The following is a 22,972-nucleotide window of genomic DNA, read 5'->3' on the forward strand; positions in this document are numbered from 1 at the left end:
CTTCTTGTCGCCTTTGCCTCTGTACGTGCTCCGCTTTGCTCCCAACTCTCCAGTCCCGTTTGCACAAATGCTACTTCGAAATTCAATATAGAAGAAAGGAAAAACTTACAATCTTCATAGAAATAATACAGCCTGTTCAGATCATGCAGAAAACCTTGATAAAAAGAGAAGAAAAGGTCCAGCAGTCAACCCCAATGCCATTTAAAAATGGCGATCGGGGCAGCGTGGCTCACAGCGAGCCGGGCTCGAGAGACAGCCACCACTGTCAATCCCGACCCTCAGCTCAAGCTGTCCGCCTTCTGAGACCTTTCCTGGGTCCCAGAGTTGGGTCTCCCGACAGGAGAGACTCCTCGACTGCTCGATTAAAAAGCGGCTCTGGACCAGCAGGTCCGAGTAGCTCTTTAATTCAGGTCACCGAAACCGGAAGTCATCTAAGACAAAAGTTTTGATGGTTTTATCTATCAGTGAATTACCCCAAAAAATTCAATAATAAGAATTCCGGGGAATAAGGCAATGGAAGATTCACTATGTTGGAAATCCCACCATGTTGGAAATCTCTTTATGAACCTCCCTCCAAAAAGTCTGAACAATATGGCATTCCCACCACATGTGAAAGGTATTGCCTTCCTGCTTATAAGATCTCCAGCATAATGGGCTCAAAGGCTTCGTTTGTGTGGTGTTAAATACCAATTGGATAGCAATTTATAAAATTGAAGTTTAATATTCCAACAGTGGGATTTATTGGAGGGAGAGTTCCGTATCTGTTTCCAGTCTTGAAATCAACACTGCTGCCTCTTCTCTGGTATGCTTGACAGGAGCAACCACAGGACACCTTTGGATCAGGATGTGGGCAGCCCCTGCATGACAGGGAAAGTGTTGCCCCTGCGACTTTTCTGCTCTGAAAGATCTGAATCAAGTTCTTGTGGCACTTCTAAATGGAGTGGCCACCAGGAACCCTGCTACACTGCAGCTGCCGTGGGTGAGTGTCTGCTAAATGTGAACGTCCAGGGGTGGAATTCTAGCAGGAGCTCCTCTGCATCTTAGGCCACACACCCCTGATGTAGCCAATCCTCCTGGAGCTTACAAGGCTCTTTTTTGTAAGCTCCTGGAGGATTGGCTACATCAGGGGGGTGTAGCCTAATACAAAGCAGCTCCTGCCAGAATTCCACCTCATGTGGCCTCAAAGTGAGGATCTCCTGCTGCTTTGAGCTGACTTGCATCGGAGGTTTTCATTTACATATGAACATATGAAGCTGCCTTCTACTGAATCAGACCCTCCTTGGTCCATCAAGGTCAGCATTGTCTACTCAGACTTGCAGCAGCTTTCCAGGGACTCAAGCTGAGGTTTTTCATGCCTATTTACCTGGACATTTTTAGCTGGAGATGCCAGGGATTGAACCTGGGACGTTCTGCTTCCCAAGCAGATGCTCTACCACTGAGCCACCATCCCTCCCCTGCTCTCCAGGGTCTCCAGCTGAGGTTTTTCACGCCTACTTGCCTGGACCCTTTTTAGTTGGAGATGCTGGGGAATGAACCTGGGACCTTCTGCTTACCAAGCAGACACTCAACCACTGAGCCACCATCCCTCCCCAAACATATGAACATATGAGGCTGCCTTATACTGAATCCGAAGTCAGTATTGTCTACTCAGACTGGCAGCGGCTCTCCAGGGTCTCAAGCTGAGGTTTTTCAATTTGCCTGGACCCTTTTGAATTGGAGATGCTGGGGATTGAACCTGGGACCTTCTGCTTCCCAAGCAGATGCTCCACCACTGAGCCACTGTCCCTCCCCTGCTCTCCAGGGTCTCCAGCTGAGATTTTTCACGCCTACTTGCCTGGACCCTTTTGAGTTGGAGATGCCGGGGATTGAACCTGGGACCTTCTGTTTCCCAAGCAGATGCTCCACCACTGAGCCACCATCCCTCCCCTGCTCTCCAGGGTCTCCAGCTGAGATTTTTCACGCCTACTTGCCTGGACCCTTTTGAGTTGGAGATGCCGGGGATTGAACCTGGGACCTTCTGCTTACCAAGCAGATGCTCTACCCCTGAGCCACCGTCCCTCCTCGAATTTATTTAAGGATTTCTTAACTGTTGTTTAAAACTTACTGTATTGCCCTTTACAGATTTTGATTTTAGCGAGTTACTTTAGCTTTTCATTGTGGCTGATTTGTCTTAAATTGCGGCATTGTTTTACTCTACTGCGACTGCATGTCTTTGTTTTGAAACTGCAGCTGCTGATCCTTTGCAGGCTGCCTTGGAAATCTACAGTTAAAAGACTGACAGGAACACAAATAAGCCTCTGCTCTTGTCCTTAGAGCACCTCCCTCATCTGTCACATGGTGGGGGGTGCAAAGATGAGAGAGGATAGCCCGACTGGTCTACCTTATATGGCTACTGTCAGTCCCGAAGAGCACCAATGTATGTTTGAATATTATGTACATACTAAAGGCTGTTATTTTCCTCTGTACCTCATGCGGCTTGGCTCATTGACGGAACTATTTCTCGCTTTCTGTCTGCTGTCATGTCAGCCGAAGTTCTTACAGAGTTGTCCTTGAAAGGGCAGCTTCTGGGAGAGCTCTCTCAGCCCCACCCACCTCACAGAGTGTCTGTCGTGGGGGAGGACGGGAAAGGAGATTGTAAGCCCCTCTGAGACTCTGAGATTCAGAGTGAAGGGAGAGGTATAAATCCAGTATCTTCATCATCATCATCTCCTCCTCCTCCTACGGTGAAACCAGTGGTTACCTCTCCTCTCCTCTCTGCTATGAATAGTCATGCAACCTATGCAAAGGGAGACCTGAAGATGCTGAGGGGCCTTACTAGTACCATTATTTCTCTTGGGGGGAGGGCAACAAGAGAGAGAGAGAGAAGGGAGGGAGGCAGCACTGTGCAAACGAGACTGATGCTTATGCAGGTCTCCATATCATAATGTACGGGAGAGCATTACATGACTCCAAACACAGGCCATTAAATATAAGAGCCAGGCTTAGAATTTAAAAAGCTCTGCTTAAATTCCACCTTTTGAACATGGGGGGGGGGGGGGGGGGGGGCGGGCCAAGAGCTCTCAGGGAGGGTTTTTCGTTAAAGAACAATGTTAACAAATCACGCTTTTGGGCAGCATTTCCGACAGCTCCATTGAAATGCACTTTTATCTCCAAATATCAAATGCAAAGAAATGCAGCAGAGGTGTCTTCCCCCAAAGCAGGATCGACCAATCAGATCAGCGGAGGAGCAAGTAGGTCACGGAACCAGCAAGAACAACAGCGACTGTCTCTGAACGAAGCCAAGGAGCCTTGCTGCTAGAGCCAAGAAGTTTTTGGAAGTCAGAACGCGACAGCCAAGGAAAGAGGGACGCCAACAATACCCAGTAGTAATAAAAAACGAGGAGGGGAAAAACAAAAGGAAACCCACAGGCAGTCCTATTGCATCACCCTTTGAGACTGAGCAGCTTTTGAAGCATTGCTAAAGTGTGCTCCTGTGTTGTCCCCCACCTCCGATGTCCCCAGCCCGCCCCTTCATTAAACAATGCTCTCTTCTGCACTTGGGGATTACATAACACCGAGACCCACATCACATGTTGACGCCAAAGCAAAGAAAGGGATGCACACATTTTTGCAGAACACTGTCCGCTCTGTGCAGTAATAATATCAACGCATCATTGCGTCTGGCAGAGTCTAGGGGCTAAAGACACAGGCCGGGGAGTCCTTGGTTCAGAAGCATTAGATGCTGTGGAAGGCACACGACTCCCACGGAAACCAGCAGCCCCTGTGTCGTCTCCTCCTCCTCTTTTCCTTGCAACACCTGCAAGGTGCTGATTTGCATGTTATGCATTACACAGGGCAGACCTGGGTTCCCCCCGCCCTGTCAAGGTCAGGTGCCAGAAGTGGGTTCTCCTCAATTCCCAGGCACACAGTGCCCGATTGGGATCAGGACTGTGGGGCGCCCAGAGATGGGGCTTCAACCTTCCCCTGCCTGCGCCATTTTCCTGTTTTGATACTGTCCGTCTGGGAGGATGCCATTTCATTGCTGGGAAAACTCAGGCAGGGGTTGTTTTTTTTAGAAAAATAGGTGGTGGAGCTCATTAGCATCACTCGTTGGTATATGCCGCTGCCCCCAGCCAAAAGCAACCTGATGCAAGAAAGGAGAGCCCTGGGTGAGCGAGGCCTGCTTGGGCTGGCTACAGTTCCAGCCATCCCAAGCAGGCCTCGCTTGCCTGGGGCTCTTCTGGACTCCCCCCCTCCAGTCAAAAGGCCACCAAGCCACCCGCTGCCCAAAATCACATCAGAAGTGGAGAAAGGGTGGTGTGGGCTTCTTGAGGGGTGAATGAGGGCTGCTGGGGGTGTGGCAAAGCCCCTGGTGGCTGGCTGGCTGCCCGCTCTCCTAATCCAGGGATTGTTATGCAGCTGCACCTACTATTCAATGGATAAGGAAGGTGGGGAGGAAGAGCGGGGGGGGGGGACATCAGAAAGGTTCAGGAGCTGGGCTCCTGTGAGCTCCTGCTGGATCTGAGGCCTGAACTCAGGTATACCTTCCTCTGACTAACAACCTCATAAGATTGTTGTGAAGGTAAAAACCAGGGGTGGGTAAAACGGGGGGTAAAAACCAGGGTTGGCAATGTACCCATGCTAGCGAAGGGAAGGGCTGCCAAATCTCAGCCAAACTCATGAGGTTTTCAAGGGAAGAGAGGTTCAGAGGCGATCTGCCATCGCCTGCCTCTGCAGAGCGACCTTCAACTGCCTCGGCGGTCTGCCGTCCAAGAACGAATCAAGGCCGATCCTGCTTAGCTTCTGAAATCTAATGAAATCAAGCTAGCTTGAGCCATTCTACGTACACCAAATGCTGAGGCCTGAACAACCCCACAGATGTTTTAGCAACTGACAAGGCCCAGGGGTGGGGAACAAGAGCCCCACAGCCCACTGTGCTGCAGGCGCGATCAGGATCGGGGCACTGTAGCATTTTTTAAAACGCTGGCAGCATCCAAGGGTCGGACTTGTGGACAACATCACATTCAGTTTGGCCCTGCGCTCCTTGGGGGAATGGGGAGGTAATAATCAGACAGATCCGGGATGGAGAGTTCCCATTTTTCGAGGCAATGCCTCGTTTGCTCCAGCATTTCATTCTGGCAAGCCATGCTAGGCTGATGCTGATCTACCTTATAGGGATCTTATATGAATGATGAATGTGAAGACCTTTCTGTGTGTGTGTGTGTGTGTGCATGCACAGAGCCAGCCCTGCCACAAGGCAGACTAGGCGACTGCCTAGGGTGCCGGCCCTCTGGGGGCACCAGATTGGGTGTCCCTCACATGACTAGGTGACATCACACCACCGCCCAGCTTGGCTGCCTCTCTGAGTTCCCCCCTGCGTGGACCTCTCAGCGTCTCCGAGAGGCACAGGCGGCTGGGCTTTCTCCCTGCTTTTGTACTCCTGGCTCCCTTGAGCCCATAGGATAGAATTAGGGTTGAGGTAGAAGCACCAAATTTTCAGCATAGCATCCAATGTCTCTCCTTAAAAGACTCTCCAAGTTTCAAAATGATTGAATCCAGGGATCCAGATCTATGAGCTCCCAAAGAAGGTGCCCCTATCCTTCATTATTTCCTATGGAAGGAAGGCATTGAAAAGGTTTGCCGTCCCTTTCAATGTGATGGCCAGAACTCCCTTTGGAGTTCAGTGATGCTTGTCACACCCTTGCTCCTGGCTCCACCCCCAAAGTCCCCAGATATTTCTTGAATTGGACTTGGCAACCCTAGACAGAATGAAGGGCGCCGGAAGTTAACCTTGCTCAGGGTGCCAGATAGTGTAGGGTCGGCTGTGTGTGTGTGTGTGTGTGTGTGTAAACACCTACACAAATGCTATTATTACTGTGTTTTCCCACTTCCCCAAGCAGTAGACAGTTTCAAGGGGAAGTCTCTTACAGGATCAGTTTCCTTGTGAGCAATTTCCAAAATTCTTTCTTTCCAAAATATACTTGTTGAAGGGGATGGGAGCAGTTGCACCAAACAGGCTGAACTGCCCTGCAAAGTGGCATCAATTCCCTCGACAGGGGAAACTGATCCCAACAACCCTGAGAGGTGGGTTAGGCTTGGAGAGTGTGACTGGCCCGAGGTCACCCAGCCAGCTTCCGTGGCACGAGTAGGGATTCGAACCTGGGTCTCCCAGATCTTAGTCTGACTCTCTTAACCCCTATGTCACACTGGGTCTCCAAAAGAGAGCAAAAGGGATGTTTGCTGCCTCGTTATTTCTATTCTGCCGATTTTGAGAAGTCCCCCTTTTTCCTTGCTACTTATCCTATTGCCCAAAGCCACTGGATTCTGAGCATCTGTCACCTGTGGGAGGAGCTAAGTTTCTTCCTCCCCCCCCCCCATCCCCTTACACAGAGTTTGTGCCAAAGGTCTCTTTGCCCTTTGATTAGCTTTGGGAGTTAAGAGGGTGTCCTCCTTGGTTCTAAGGCTGATAAAAGTCCAGTTTCTATCAGGGAGAACCAGTTTGGTGTGGTGGTTATCTGGGAGAACCAGGTTTGATTCCCCATTCCTCCACTTGCAGCTGCTGGAATGGCCTTGGGTCAGCCATAGCACTGGCAGAGGTTGTCCTTAAAAGGGCAGCTGCTGTGAGAGCTCTCTCAGCCCCACCCACCTCACAGGGTGTATGTTGCGGGGAAGAAAGGTAAAGGAGATTGTAAGTCGCTCTGAGTCTCTGATTCAGAGAGAAGGGCAGGGTATACATTTACAATTCTTCTGTTAAAACCTCACACATGGTGGGAGTGAGTTGTCCTCTCCCTTTCCATTGTGGCTCTCTGGGGAAGATCTACCGGCTGCACTCCATCCGTTTGGGACCTAATTTCCCAGGCTGGTTGGTGTCATCTTTCCCTACTCCTCCTGCTGGAATGGCCTTGAGTCAGCCATAGCTCTTGCATAAGTTGTCCTTGAAAGGGCAGCTTCTGGGAGAGCTCTCTCAGCCCCACCCACCTCACAGGGTGCCTGCTGTGGGGGAGGAAGGAAAAGGAGATTGTAGGCCACTCCAAGACTTTGTGATTCAGAGTGGAGGGCAGGATATAAATCCAATCTTCTTCTTCATCATCTCTGCAAAACTCAACTGACAACGGTTTAAACAGATCCCTTGAGAAAGAATCCTATAACACTTTCAAACAGGGATCCTGACCAAGATGCCCGTGGGGACCATGGTGCCCACCAACACCTTTCCATGTGCCCACAAAGTGCTTTTAGAGAGTGGGCGTGGGCTTTTTCGTAGAAGGAACCCCTTGGCATATTAGGCCACACACCCTTGATGTAGCCAATCTTCCTGGAGCTTACAGGGCTCTTAGTACAGGGCCTACTGTAAGCTCCAGGGGGATTGGCTACATCAGGGGTGAGTGGCCTAATACGCAAAGGAGTTCCTGTTACCAAAAAAGCCCTGGTTATGTCCATCACCCTGCGTGAGATTTTAAAGGTGTCCACAGGCGCCTCAGAAAGGTTTGGGACCCCCAAAGGCTAGCCGAAGGAACTGGGCAATGCATTTTCATGGGTGAGGTCTGCTCCACAAGTGTCAGGGCCCCAGTGTGGCTCTTAATCCTCAGACTGCCGCTGGGGCAATTAGCTGTTTCTGGCACTGCACCACTCCCCTTCTGGATTCTGCCTCTTTAAAATAAGAACATAAGAGAAGGCATGTTGGATCAGGCCAATGGCCCATCCAGTCCAACACTCTGTGTCACATAAGAGAAGCCATGTTGGATCAGGTCAATGGCCCATCCAGTCCAACACTCTGTGTCACATAAGAACATAAGAGAAGCCATGTTGGATTAGGCTAATGGCCCATCCAGTCCAACACTCTGTGTCACATAAGAGAAGCCATGTTGGATCAGGCCAATGGCCCATCCAGTCCAACACTCTGTGTCACATAAGAGAAGGCATGTTGGATCAGGCCAATGGCCCATCCAGTCCAACACTCTGTGTCACATAAGAACATAAGAGAAGCCATGTTGGATTAGGCCAATGGCCCATCCAGTCCAACACTCTGTGTCACATAAGAGAAGCCATGTAGGATCAGGCCAATGGCCCATCCAGTCCAACACTCTGTGTCACATAAGAGAAGCCATGTTGGATCAGGTCAATGGCCCATCCAGTCCAACACTCTGTGTTACATAAGAGAAGCCATGTTGGATCAGGCCAATGGCCCATCCAGTCCAACACTCTGTGTCACATAAGAACATAAGAGAAGCCATGTTGGATCAGGCCAATGGCCCATCCAGTCCAACACTCTGTGTCACATAAGAGAAGCCATGTTGGATCAGGCCAATGGCCCATCCAGTCCAACACTCTGTGTCACATAAGAACATAAGAGAAGACATGTTGGATCAGGCCAATGGCCCATCCAGTCCAACACTCTGTGTCACACAGTGGCAATACACACACACACATACACACACACTGTGGCTAATAGCCACTGATGGACCTCTGCTCCATATTTTTATCCAAACCCCTCTTGAAGCTGGCTATGCTTGCAGCCTCCACAACCTCCTGTGGCAGTGAATTTCACATGTTAATCACCCTTTGGGTGAAGAAGGACTTCCTTTTATCCATTTTAACCTGACTGCTCAGCAATTTCATTGAATGCCCACGAGTTCTTGTATTGTGAGAAAGGGAGAAAATGACTTCTTTCTCTACTTTCTCTATCCCATGCATAATCTTGAAAACCTCTATCATGTCACCCCGCAGTTGACATTTCTCAAAGCTAAAGAGCCCCAAGCATTTTAACCTTTCTTCATAGGGAAAGTGTTCCAAATCATTCTAGTTGCCCTTTTCTGCACTTTTTCCAATGCTATAATATCCTTTTTGAGGTGCGGTGACCAGAATTGTACACAGTACTCCAAATGAGACCACACCATCGATTTATACAGGGGCATTATGATACTGGCTGATTTGTTTTCAATTCCCTTCCTAATAATTCCCAGCATGGCGTTGGCCTTTTTTATTGCAATCGCACACTGTCTTGACATTTTCAGTGAGTAATCCACCACGACCCCAAGATCTCTCTCTTGGTCAGTCTCTGCCAGTTCACACCCCATCAACTTGTATTTCTAGCTGGGATTCTTGGTCCCGATGTGCATTACTTTGCACATAAAATAAATTATGTATTTGCTGGCTGGTAGTTATCGCTGAGAAAGAGGATGTGAGCATGCCAGAGGTCAATGGGACCACCCTGACTATTTTTAGCTGCCTGCCTTCGAACAACAGCAGAATCTCCTGCCATCAGAGATGGAAAAAGCTGTCCGACCCCCACACAGAGAGACGCTGAAGAATCAACTTCTCAGATTATGGTAACATCCCTGCACAACAAGCACTTGAGCAGACAGTGTAGCTCTGTATGTGCTCAGGTCCAGGCGTGATCTGCAGGCACACTCCCCCCCACTCCCCCAGCTTCAGAAGGAAGGTGCAGGGCTTTTTTTCTTTTTGAGCAGGAACACACAGGACTGCAGTTTGGCTGGCTTGGTGTCAGGGGGCGTGGCCTAATATGCAAACGGGTCCAGAATGCGGCAGCGCAAGTCCTGATGGGAACGGCACGGACAGCACACATTCTACCTGTGCTGCGTCAGCTACACTGCCTTCCGACTGAGTACCAAGTGAGATTCAAGGTTTTGATTATGACCTTTAAGGCCTTCAGCGGTCTGGGACCGATGTATCTACGGGACTGCCTCTTCCACTGTGTCCCTGGAAAAGCATTGCACTCCAGTGGTCAAAATCTACTGGTGATCCCCAGCCCTCAAGAGGTCCGGCTGTCCACAATGAGGGCCAGGACTTTTTCAGTGCTGGCCCCAACTTGGTGGAACTCTCTGCCGGAAGACACCAGGGCCCTGCGAGATCTTTTACAATTCCACAGGGCCTGCAAAGCAGAGATGTTCCGCCAGGCTTTTGTTTGAGGACAGCGATGGCTGCCGGGCTGGCACCCCCTCCGCCCCCTTCTTAAGGGGGGAGCTGCTCGCAACGCCTGGAAAGCAGAATCACAGCACACTCTAAAGTACGTTCATTGAGCTGCAACTGTTTTAAATTACCTGGTTTTATTGATTTTATGTGTACCTTTTTTTTGTACATTGCCTAGAGCCCAGCATTGGCGATTCATAACTGTAATTAATTAATAATAAATGAGTTCCTGCTGGGCTTTTTCTACAAAAAACACCCCCCCCCCTTAGAAGGTGGAAAGAAGAGCCAAGCATGGTGCAGCGGTTATGGTGTAGGAGAGGGTCCCCAATAGGGCGCCCACAGGCACTGCAGACCCTTTCCTGTAGCCTGACAAGTGTTGCCAGAAAGTGAGTGGCACCAGCCGGGGCTTGTTTTTGTTTTACGATTACTCCTCTTGTCTTGGACTGCCTCGGTGTGTGAGGCTGTGGATTGTGGTTGTGCCCACAGCCCTGTGTCAGAATTCCAAAGGTGCCCCCGGGTTCGAAAAGGTTGGGGACACCAATGCTTTAAGGCATCCTAAGACTCTACTTTGATTTTACTCAGGATGGGTAACAAAAAACAAAGACTGCTCCTAGTATGCAGGGGAGAGCGGGGGTACACAGAGACCACAGTTAGAGCAACGCAGATCCACAGAGAGGGTGACCGCTGGTAAAAGTGTCCACACAGACCCAACATCAACTACTGAATCGTTACAGCCAGAAAAGAGAAACAACAAACATTTTCTCCATCACCCCGTTTTGCTTTATTACCTTTTCGACGTCTGCTTTTGTTACATTGATATCCGCATCCATCTTTTCAAAGTACTGCTGTGCGCGGTCGGCTTCCTTGCAATCCCGTTCAAAGCGTCTTTTACTCTGACGAGGCAAAAGGAGAGGATTACATTCGGCCCCCCCACAAACGTGCCCCAACCAAAGAGCTCTCAGGGGTCTCTGGCACTGGAAGAGACTACCTTCCAGAGAACACCGAGGATATATTCTTTGAGGAGCAGATTCCCAGGAGACTGAGGGATGTGAATGGAAGCTGATGAAAATTCCCTGGGCAAGCGAGCAAGCGACCAGGGGCCACAGTCGATGTTCTTTGCAAAGCAAGAGTTCTCTGTATGGAGAGCCCAATACCTTTCTCTTTCTCTACTGAACAGCTGGCGTGAGGGACCCCAGTTTGGATTTAGGGCTGCCTAGCTCCCAGGCCAGGTGGAGTTTCCCCCGCCCTGGCAGTTCCCAACCCGCCAGCCCGCATTGGGCTGGTGGGAGGATCCTCCCCCGACATCGCCAGTGCGAGCCAGCCACTCTAGGAGCTTCCGGGAAAACTCCATGGTTTTAGCGATTTGGGAGGGGAAACTCTAGCAATTTGGGAGGGGAAACTCTATGGTATTGTACCACGGAGTTTTCCCTCCCAAATTGCTAGAGCGTTCGCAGAAACCATAGTTTTCCCAGCAGCTCCTAGAGCGGCCGACTCGCAACGTCGCTGGCGCGATGACATCAATTGCGAGAGGCCAGGGGGGACTTGGCAACCCTATTTGGATTGGAGATCAACCTTTCACCTCTACAATATTTTCCTGAATCGAAATATACTTACAAAGCTACAGTTAGACAGACAGGCAGCTCCTGTGACTGATGCTTGTATATTTGTGGCAAACGGCAGCCCTGTGGAGTCATTTCCTAATGCTACACAGAGTTGCACCCTTCTAAGCTCACTGGGGTGGATCCAACCATCCTCTGAGAAGTCTTCCTCTAGCCTAAGCAGTTCTTCCTCTAATGGAAGTCGTTGCACTTGGCAGAGGAAAAATGTCTTGACATTCTGCTTGAGTAGAACAGGAAACGTCAGCAAAGGGGCTTACGGAGGCTGCAGTGCCGCAGACCCTGCCTGCGAGTGAATCGCAGAGGACTGTGACACAAATCAAAGGTTGCAACAGCTGTGCACTGCAGCGGCTGCTTGCTTGCCCTTGATCTGCCCCCTTATAGGTCCCTTCTGAGGATGGAGACTTCAGCACCAGGCTTCCTTTGCTCTGCTGGTAGGTAGGATGCAGCCCTTCCCACTTACCGATTCAAGCTGTTTCCAGCACGTTTCGATATGCTGTTGTGCTTTTCGGCCGTTGTGGAAGTGCTGTTAGGAAAAAGAAAGACAGTGCGTTACTCACGAGGAAGGATGGGTAGTTTTGTTCCACCTCCCCAAGATTTCGACTGCCTAGGGGCCTCCACAGGGTTTCATCCGGCACTGAGTGTGCCTCGGGAAACCAAAGTTGCCTTCATGTGCCACTAGCACAATTCCCACAGGCAATTCTTATAAACCACTTTAAAAGGGGATTCGATAGGTTCACGGAGTCTATCAGTGGCTATTAGCCATGGTGACTGAGGGGAACCTCCACATTCAGAGGCACTAATCCTTTGACTCCGGAGACCAGGAACTCTCAGTGCTGCCCCAGCACCACCACTTCCCTGCCACTGGTAGTCAAAGCCCGCCTGTTTCTCAAAATGGACATTCCATTTAGCCATTCTGGCTAATAACCACCGATGGACATACCCCTCCCCCATGAATCCGCTGGTTCCCCTTTGAACTACTGCTCAGGACTGATGGGAATTCCTTGTGGCAGTGAGTTTCATAAATTAATGATGTGCTGCAAAAAGAAGCTGTTGCTTTCATCCCTCATGAATCTACAGCCCATTAACTCTACGGAGTGCCAACAAGTTCTAATATTACGAAAGAGGGAGGGGGGGAACTCTCTTTGTTTGCTTTCTCTACTTTTGCAATTCCTCTACCGTGACTCCCCCGTCCTTTAGTCCAATTCCAAGAGCCTCAGATTCACCCTTGGTGCCATCTAACAAGTTTCTTAGCCTCCAGCTTGAGCCACAGACCCGGAGAACGTGCACCCTCCCAGTCTAGAGTAAGGCTTGACATTGGACTGCCTCCCCGCAACCAAGCATTTGTGTCACCAGTGCAAAAGCTGGCCTGCAAGGACTGCAACGGCAACCTGCAAACGGGAAGGGAAAAGAGTTCGGGATTATTTTTAATTAAACCCTTGTGCGGTCTCAGCTGGGCTACCCAAATTCCACCTACAGAGAACGTTCAATCACGGGCCAGCCAAAGCCATAAAAGGAAATGCAGCTTGGATTTTCTTTGGCAGTAGCCCAGCTCTGAAGTACCCATCCTTTCCCATTAATTGATGACACCCTCACTGTTCCGACCTTTTCCGACCACACACTACATTGGGTTTTTTTTTTGCATTCTCTGCAATATGGTGTTAGCAAAAGACACCACGGGAGAAAACAATTCCCCGTTTTATTATTATTGCAAACAAATTTCTCTTCTTTATTCCTGCACACAGCTGTGTAACCTGTCCTGTTTCTGGATTTTTAAAAAATGCCTGCACAGAAGATAAGGAAGAGCTTTTTACTAGCATTGCACCATTGCAACATTCCCTCACTTGCATTTGTTTCCTGCAGAGCTTGAATTTACAGAATTCCTGGCTGAAGTTCAGCCTTAGTGGCCAATTTGGCTTAGACCTGGGATGCTGGAAACGTAGGCAAAGGCAAGAGCAGCCTTGAGCATACACAGAATTCTAAAGCAGGGGTGTGGCTTGGCAGCCACACGTGGTTCTTTCACACGTACTGTGTGGCTTTTGAAGCCTCCACTGCCCCACTGGCTGGCTTGGAGAAGACATTAAATCACTTCTCCAAGCCAAACCAGCTGGCAGCTTGGAGAATGCATTTAAAGTTAAAGTTGCTTTCTTTCCACCTTGTCAAGCATGAGATTTCAAAATAACCAGTCCTTGGGTTTTGAAACAAAGTTAGGCTTATTGATAATCCATGTGGCTCATTCGAGCTGAAGATTGGGGCTGATACTTTGTAGCACTAGAATGCAAGCTTTAAAATGGCACATCAAAGGTTCTATAAACAATTCTACGTTCACGTGTGAAATTCACACTCTGGTTTCCTTATCTATATTGAGGCTAGCACATCCTGGGTTCAGGCCTGGCTGGGCCTGGGAACAAGTCCCAGGAGGTCTTATCTTCAAAGAGGACATTCCTGCATCTGTTAGTAAAAGCGAAAGAAGAAAGGTGGGGGCTGCTACTTTGATGTGCTCACATTTTAACTTTGGATTAGTAACAACTCTACAATCTGAATTCTATAATATAAAAGTAACAATTCTAAGATCTGGCTTCTGTAATATAGAATGGGTATACAATGCTTGACACACCTCTCCTCGCCATCTATTTCCTTCCTTCCTTCCTTCCTTCCTTCCTTCCTTCCTTCCTTCCTTCCTTCCTTCCTTCCTTCCTTCCTTCCTTCCTTCCTTCCTTCCGCTCTCAGACATCCAGCGTTCATGTCTTGTGGTTCTCAGACATCTGACGTTTATTCTATGTGGCTCTTACGTTAAGCAAGTCTGGCCACCCCTGCTCTAAAGTAATGCCGCACACATTGCTTCTGTTCCCTGACGGTGCTCTGTGATGAGCCCAGAATGGCCTGCTTATCACACACTGACTTATTTTATACGACGCAGCTCCGAGATTGCTCGAGGCAGGTCCCAGTTGCAGACAAACAAATAAAACAAGGTAGTAATGAGTCAATCAAACCACCTTGCAGCATCAATAAAACCCACTAACCCAAAACAGAAACTTGAAACTCAAGAGGGGGGGGGGGGGAGACCAAATCCCATAAAAACACAGCAATAAAACTGGCGGCAGCGGAAAGGGCTGATAAATGACCGCTCTTAAGGGGTTTTCAAGGCAAGAGATATTCAGAGGTGGTTTGCCATTGCCTGCCTCTGCACAGCAATGCTACACTTCCTGAACACCTGACTGGCGTGATCAGGTGATGTAGGAAGCGGCACCTTCCTATATAAGAACATTAACATACGAATATACGAGAAGCTGTGATGGATCAGGCCAGTGGGCCATCCAGTCTGACCGATTTCCCACTAACCTTACGCTGCTCTCACTCTCCTCTTCTCCGCGGGGCTGCTGCTGGATTTTGCTCAAACTGCTCCGGACCAGCGAGTTGCTCTGCCTCTCTTCAAGTTCCCTCCGCAGCAGGCAGGATCCTCTGAAAACCGGTTTCTGTCTGCCGCGGAGGGAACTTGAAAAGGGGAGGGGCAATTCGCCGGCTCGGGGCAGCTTGTGCGAAATCCAGCAGCAGCCCTGCAGGGAAAAGGAGCAACGAGACCGAAACAAGGTAAGTGGGAAATGAATTTCTGAATCACACGGTGGCCAAAACCCAGTTACCATCAAGAGGTTCACTGGCAGGGCCAGAACTCCAGAAGCAATCCCACTTTTGCCCCCCACGCACCAAGGATACAGAGCATCACTGCCCCAGACAGAGGGTTGCCAACCTCCAGGTGCTGTCCCATGCATTCATTTCCTGAGCAGCAAGGCAGGCTGCTCACATTACTAGCAGCCGTATCACAATGACATAACTCTCACTGGTTTTGGATTTGGTTTTACCATCTACTTCGAAGCCTCATCTACCAGTACCCACATGCTTCAAGAGTTTGTGTACTGTGCAGAAGGATCTGGAAGCTATGAGGTCCCCAGTTCAAACCTCATCTCTCCCATACATTTATTAGGTGGCCGAATAAGCCACATTCGCTCAGCATGCCCCCCCCCCCCCAATTATGGGGGATATTATCACTGGCCAACCTCACAGTGCTGTTGTAAGAATCACATCAAGCTAATGCTTGTTAAGTGCTTTGAGCACTGAAAGTACTATCTAAATCCTAAAGATCATTATTTATACGGAAGGAAAAGGAACATTTGCTGCCGTTTGGGTGTGAGTAGCTTTAAGAACACAAAAAGTCAAGAAGAGCCGGGGCTTTTTTTTGTAGCAGGAACTCCTTTGCGTATTAGGCCACACACCCCTGTTGTAGCCAACCCTCCTGGAGCTTACAGCAGGCCCTATGCTAAGAGCCCTGTAAGCTCTTGGAGGATTGGCTACATAAGAGGGAAAGGAAAGGTCCCCTGTGCAAGCAGCAGTCGTTTCCGACTCTGGGGGGACGTCGCATCACGACGTTTTCACGGCAGACTTTTTACGGGGCGGTTTCCATTGCCTTCCCCAGTCATCTACACTCCCCCCCCCCCCCCCCAGCAAGCTGGGTACGCATTTTACAGACCTCGGAAGGATGGAAGGCTGAATCAACCTTGAGCCGGCTACCTGAATCCAGCTTCCGCTGCTACAAAAAAAGCCCAGATTCTGAAGACCAGTGGCTCTCTAGTCATTATCTGTTTCATGTAGCAGACAAAACAGCTGCCCTGGAGGACCAACCAAGAGGGCACAAAGGCCGGGGCCTTCCCCCCATGCTGCCTCTCGGCACTGCTGTTCAGAGGGTTGCTGCCCTGGATGGAGATTTTGTTGTGGTTTTGTTTTGTTTCATTTCCTGGCTAGAGAACCTTCCCGCAAGAACAACCAGAAGAAGTAAGGCAGAACCAAAGGGCAAAGCAGCACATTTTCCACATCTGGGAGAACTGTCCAGCCAACAACAGATATTTTAATTTAGTAGGATCTGTAAATCTCATTTCCCAGGTTGCAAAAAACAAGCTCAAAAGACGTAAGAGTGGAGAAATTAGTCTCGATTGGGGCCAGCAGAAGGTTTTGTTGGGTGGAAGACGGACCCTGCAAAAACCTTTGTAGAAAAAAGAATAATCAGAACACTGCAGAGAATGACTTAGCAAAGAATGACCACAAGGAAAGAGAACAGTTTGTTTTAAAAAAAAATATCAAAACTTGTTACGCTATATTTTTTTGCTTTTATAGAGAAAGACAGACGCAAGGTTGCTGTCTTTCGCAAGGCACAAGCGTAGCCATAAAAGAAGGAATTTGTTTCAGATACACCAAGCTTGCCCATCAAGCGGTAAATCTATTTAATGGAGCTGATGCAAATAGGGTGCCATGTGATAAATCACCCTTGCTAAATATTCACCAAGATTTCTGCAGCTGAGTCACCGTGAACTGCTTTTCAAAATCAGCCAGGAAGCAAACGGTTGCTCAAAAGCAGAACTTGTTGATCCTGGACTGATATGCTTCATATGTTTCCATATAACTGTACTGGTTGTGGTCGTAGCTGGGGGTGTTGGGTTCAAATCCCCACTCTGCCGTGGCATTTGCTCAGAGACCTTGGGCCAAACACCCTCTACCTAACCTGCCTCACAGAGCTGCTGTCAAGACTAAAGTGAGGGAGATCCATGTACAGTGCTCAGAGCACCCTGGAACAAAGGCAGGATAAAAAAAGGCAAGGATCAACGTAGTCCTACAAATACAGAAAGTTCAGCAGTAGCTCAAAATCCAATACATACGGGACAAGACAGCTCCTCTCAGCCATACTTCTGACTTTTCCCAATTGTAAAATGGGCATAAGATTACTGGGAAAATGCTCCTTCATTCAGCCCTTAAGGACAACTTATGGCCAGCCATGTGCTTTCAGCCTAACCTACCTCACAGGGTTGTTGCAAAGACCAAACGGTGAGGGCAGAAACCACATCCACTGCCCTGAACACCCTGAAGGAAGAGCGGGATAAAAATGTGACAGTTGAACAATTAGCATTGCTGGTTCTGACAGAAGGTAAAGGAGCGGGAAAAGTCATTCTCTTCCAGGAGGCTATGGAGTGGTGGGCTGCTTACTAAGGAGGCGTTTTTGAAATGCCAGTCCTGGATACAATGCAATTCTGATGACAAGGCCTGGTCAGACTGAAGTGCAAGGTTTTAAATTAAGGCTGCCTGGAAATTTTGCTCTGGTTTGGCATCCAAACCAGAACAGAGTTTAAGTGAAATATCCACACAGTGTCAACTGCTAATTTTATTTATCTTGGTACTTTCTGTATTTATCCTGGCATTTTATTTAATGCGGTTTTTCTCAACCCTTGGGTTACCTAATTCATTTAAGGGCCGAGTCTTTTCCCCTTTGCTTTTCTTTCTTTGGTGTCCGCTAAGCAGTCATCCATCTTCCTTGTTTAACTTTTGCTTCACTCTACTCCTCTTCACCAGTGAGGTTAAAAAAAAAACAACAAACCCTCATCAATTGACATATCACTAAAGCATTATAATGTTGCTAGTAATAAGACCTGTTGTGGAGAGAAATACAATGGGCATTAGAAATTTGCTGTGTCATGGCCTTGGGGGGGCTGGGGAGGGGAGGGAAAGATAGAGGGAAGCAACAACGTATGTTGAGAAGGCAGCTGTTGGGAAGGGAAATTGAGAAAGTGGAGAAATGTGGGGTAGGTTATCAGAGAATGGGGTAGATTGAGAAAGAAGGGATGGGGAGGCAAAAGAGATTGGAGCAGATTGCTTTCCATCTCCTCCCCATTCTCTGCAGCCTCTACCTAGAAAAAGTACAGTCTTTCTCCACAGTGGGGACCAAAGCAGCAACGACCCTGTGAGACAGGTTAGGCTGAAAAGTCTGTGACTGGTCCGAAATCACCCAGTCAGTCTCCATAGCAAGAAGCTGGATCTGGCAGACCTTGCTGTGAAGAGCCAACTGCCACATCACACTTGCTGTTGTCACAGGGGGTGACCTGAGCAGGGTAGAATGACTCAACCATTTTCTCCAGGGGAACTGATACCTGTCCATCTGGAAAGCAGCCATAATTCTGAGTAATCTCCAGGCCTCACAGTAGGAACCTGGGTCTCACAGACCCTGCCTTGAAGCAGACTGCCACATCACATTGGCTGTTGTAGGGGGACTGCTGCTGAACAGGAGCAAGCAGCCAGGCCAAGTTAACTCATGCCAGTCAGGTGGCATTAAGTCACTCATAGGGTGCTGCCAGGCCTAGGGTAACCAACCTCCAGGTGGAGCCTGAAGTTCTCCTGTTATCACAACTGAACTCCAGACAACAGAGCTCTCTCCCCCTGGAGCAAAGCAAGCTCTGCCTTCCCCCCACTTCCTCCCCAAGCGAGGAGCCTCAGCCAATGGAGAAAACAGAGGTTTGGCACTGTAGCTCCTGTGTGATTGAACAAGCCTGGCAAAGCAAGCTGTGATGCAGAAGGAAGCAAGAAAGAGGGAGAAGGAAGCAGATGGCAGCCAGTTGCTTGGGGACCTGATAGGGGCCCTCTGGGTGCTTGATTTTGCCCCTGGTCCACATGTTTGACACCCTTGGGCTAGAGACTTTTAAAAAGAAAAAGAAAGCTGAGAATTCAGAGAATCTAAGGGACAGATCATCATAACATTATGTGGCTATGCCAATTGCCAGTTTTTTGTGTGGTAGAGGGATAGAGGTGTCCCCCCTCGGGGAATGTCAGCCAGAAAAGTGCAGGGACACCTGCCATATGAACACCACATGGTCACTCAGAAACATGACTGACTATTCAATGAGATAGGAGGAAGGGAAGAAATAAACAGAACGTGTTGTGTCACTGCATTGAACAGGGATCATGTGAAACATTTTACTTGTGAAAGGCTGTGACAAAAGAGCTTTATTTCCACTGGAAGAACAACCAACAATTGTCCCCCTAGGCTCAGTTTTTGCTGGATTTGCCAGTCAACAGAGAAGTGATCTTTGCTCAAGCAAGGGCAACAAAGGGTATCCTCTGCGAGATCCTTCAGCAGGGAAGTGACTTCCTCGGTCTTTTCTGGTGGTCGGACCGGCATCAAGAAGGCTGACAGGATGAGATACGGGGGAGGGGGTCATGTAGGGTCAGAGCTTTTCGTGAGGAGAGAAGAGGGTCTGGATCTTCTCACACGACAGGGCTTTGCAAGGAAGATGGCTGCTCTGTTTCAAAAGGGAAGGAGAAAGGGGAAAGTGGCAAGCAAAAGGAGGTAGAGGCCAGAATGCTTTGCCTATGCAAAAAAAGCTAAGAAGTTTGATATTTTTCAGCTGGGGAGGGGAAGACAAGCAACGTCTTCCCTGGTTGGGGGGTGGAGGGAAAAGCAGGTCAAATTTATAGCCTTCCTCTTTCACAATACTGAAACCTCTAAAAACCAGTTTCTGTTTGCCTCACGAAAACGCCAACCTTACTTGCAGCTCCGGGACAGATAGAATGAAACTGGAAGCCCCGCTGAGACGAGGAGCACGAGAGCAGTGTAAGGTGAGTGGGAAATCGGTCTGCGACTTGCAAAGCGGGAGGGATTTGGGGAGCACATGAGCCAAAAGTACTTCTACTGAACTTGTTCAAACAACAGTAAACCACAGTTTGTCATTCTGTCTGACCCATTCCAGTGAGCTGCTCGAAATTTCCTTCAGCGGTGTTTACCCTGTCTCGTGCCCAACCCATTAATGCGCCTGTCTCCATCTCTCTGTTGCATCTCATTTCTAGTACGTATCCATGTCAGTGTATGCACACAACACAGCGTAAGCCCTGCCATTGGATACACTGCAGCCATCAAAGGATGAACAGATATTGTATTTTCAAGTACATCGTTAACCAAAAAGAAGGACTGTTTCTTAAAACAGAGTAGGACAGTGTACCATGGAGGAACAAAATCTAGCATTGAGCAGAGGGAGCTGAATATGCAGAGCACTCTTCCCCCCATACTTCCTGATTATCCTGGTTCAGTTCAAAAGCTGGAGCTGCTTTTGTGGCAGCAGGGGCAAAATGTGCAGCCCTCTTTTTCCCCAATCCAGATAATGAGATTCAGCAGCCAAATGGACATTAAGATCTATATCTGCAAAAAAATGCTGTAAAATTGGTGTTTAAGAACATAAGAGAAGCCATGTTGGATCAGGCCAATGGCTCATCCAGTCCAACATCCTGTGTCACACAGTAGCCAAAATACCAGGTGCCACCAGGAGGTCCATCAGTGGGGCCAGGACACTAGAAGCCCTCCCACTGTTGCCCATACTCCTAAGCAACAAGAATGCAGAGCATCACTTGCCCCAGACAGAGAGTTCCATCTATACCTTGTGGCTAATGGACCCCTGCTCCATATGTTTGGACCTCTGCTCCATATGTTTATCCAATCCCTTCTTGAAGCTGCCCATGCTTGTAGCTGCCACCATCTCCTGAGGCAGTGGATTCCCTGTGTTAATCACCCTTTGGGTGAAGAAGTACTTCCTTTTGTCTGTTCTAAACCCGACTGCTCAGCAATTTCATGGAGTGCCCACGAGTTCTTGTATTGTGAGAAAGGGAGAAAAGTACTTCTTTCTCTACCTTCTCTATCCCATGCATAATTTTGTGAACCTCTCTCATGTCACCCCTCAGCCGACGTTTCTCCAAGCTAAAGAGCCCCAAGCATTTTAACCTTTATTCATAGGTGTTTGTAAAGGCTATAAAGCTGGTATTATGTTTGGGGGGATGGAGGAAAACACTCACACAACAAGTATGTCTAAAAACTGGAATCGATACAGCTCTAAGAACATGCAAGAGTTGTGGGGGGGAGGGGCTCAGGCTGGAGGCCTTTGCATGAGAACAGAGGGATATAAAATGCGTCTCTTTCATCTCTGCAGGGCTGGAGCACAAATACTGGAGTATAAGTCCATCCATGACGGATAGTATGAGCAGAACCATGCATCACTGCTTGTGTCTTCAAATATGTCTGCTTTTATTTTGCCAAATGTATACATACGCTGATTACAAGTATTCTTATTTTTAAAATTACATGTAAAAAGCAAAGGCTATCTTTATCAGCCCGGCTGAAGTATGCATCTGGATATCACCGGCATGCATTAATGCCTCTTCTCCCCGCCACCCCCAGTCCATCACCTCTATCATTCTCTGATAGGCCTCTCTATTTTTAGATCAAAGCCCTTGCTGCAGTAAAAGCAGAAGAGATCATCATATATAAGGTCTTCCTAACTAGCTATGCAAAGGGAACCTTTCCAAACGGACTCGCCCGTCATTAAATGGATTGGCTGGGCATTGTGCCAAAAGGAATAACCTTTGCGATGCTCTTCCTCGTCTGCGGAAAGACTGGTGTGTGTCTGCGTGTGGAAAGTAACTCCGCTCTCCGGCCTGTCTAGAGAGGTCTTCCTCTTTCAAACCATTAACCACAGTTGGCGTCTCCGTCCCATCCCAGCCCCCGCCCCCCCATGCTCTGAACAAAACACATCCACTCTCGAGAGGAAGGCTTTTCAAGATGTTTTGAAGGAACATTTATAAGTAAGGATAAACCAAGCAGAGCAGGCTAAGGGCGGCTTTTCACAAAATATTTCTAACAGCTGATGTAACAAGAGAGGTGTGTGTGTGTGTGAATCCCCTGTTTCTAGGGTTGCCAACTCTAGGTCCAAAAATACCTGGAGATTTGAGAGAGGAGCCCAGGAGAGAGGAGTTTAGGGAGGGGAGGGGCCTTGGTAGGGTATAACGTCCATCTTCCACAGCAGCCATTTTCTCCAGATGAAGTGGAATAAGAAGATGATATTGAATTTATATCCCGCCCTCCACTCCGAAGAGTCTCAGAGCGGCTCACAATCTCCTTTACCTTCCTCCCCCACAACAGACACCCTGTGAGGTGGGTGGGGCTGAGAGGGCTCTCACAGCAGCTGCCCTTTCAAGGACAGAGACTCAGAGCGGCTTACGATCTCCTAAATTTTCTCCCCCCACAACAGACACCCTGTGAGGCGAGTGGGGCTGAGAGGGCTCTCACAGCAGCTGCCCTTTCAAGGACAACCTCTGCCAGAGCTATGGCTGACCCAAGGCCATTCCAGCAGGTGCAAGTGGAGGAGCGGGGAATCAAACCCGGTTCTCCCAGATAAGAGAGCTCTGGCTGACCCAAGGCCATTCCAGCAGCTGCAAGTGGAGGAGTGGGGAATCAAACCCGGTTCTCCCAGATAAGTCCGCACACTTAACCACTACACCAAACTGGCTCTCCAGTTTTAAAATAAATGTTTTAAACAAACAAACAAACAAATAAAGGGATGGTCCATGTAGCCTGGAGATCAGGAATAATTCCAGCAGACTTCCAGCCCTCTCCTGGAGGTCGGCAACCCTACTTCTTTCAAATCTTCATTCTACCATAAATTTTCAGGGCAGCCTTGGATGAGTTGCTGCTGATTGCACACAGACAGATACTAACATTCAGTCTTCTCACTCTGTCTATTTGGTTTCATTCGAATATCCCCACTGGAAATCAGAGTCTCCACGAGTCTATCCTTTTTTTTTTTTTTGCACCA

The 22,972-nt window shown here is 48.7% G+C and overlaps 1 protein-coding gene across 20 annotated transcripts in view; it reads right to left on the bottom strand.

The window, feature by feature from the left end:
* Positions 1-22,972, bottom strand: part of FNBP1 (formin binding protein 1) — a 242,782-nt gene that overhangs the window by 108,874 nt on the left and 110,936 nt on the right. For all 20 annotated transcript variants that reach the window (XM_060250480.1, XM_060250479.1, XM_060250497.1 and 17 more), the window contains exons 5-6: positions 11,986-12,048; positions 10,695-10,799 (exon numbers count right to left, since the gene is read on the bottom strand). In XM_060250480.1, the coding sequence (XP_060106463.1) occupies positions 10,695-10,799; positions 11,986-12,048 (168 nt within the window). The remainder of the gene's footprint in view (positions 1-10,694; positions 10,800-11,985; positions 12,049-22,972) is intronic.

This window comes from Heteronotia binoei, chromosome 12, assembly GCF_032191835.1.
Source record: "Heteronotia binoei isolate CCM8104 ecotype False Entrance Well chromosome 12, APGP_CSIRO_Hbin_v1, whole genome shotgun sequence".
Taxonomy (NCBI): Eukaryota; Metazoa; Chordata; class Lepidosauria; order Squamata; family Gekkonidae; genus Heteronotia; species Heteronotia binoei.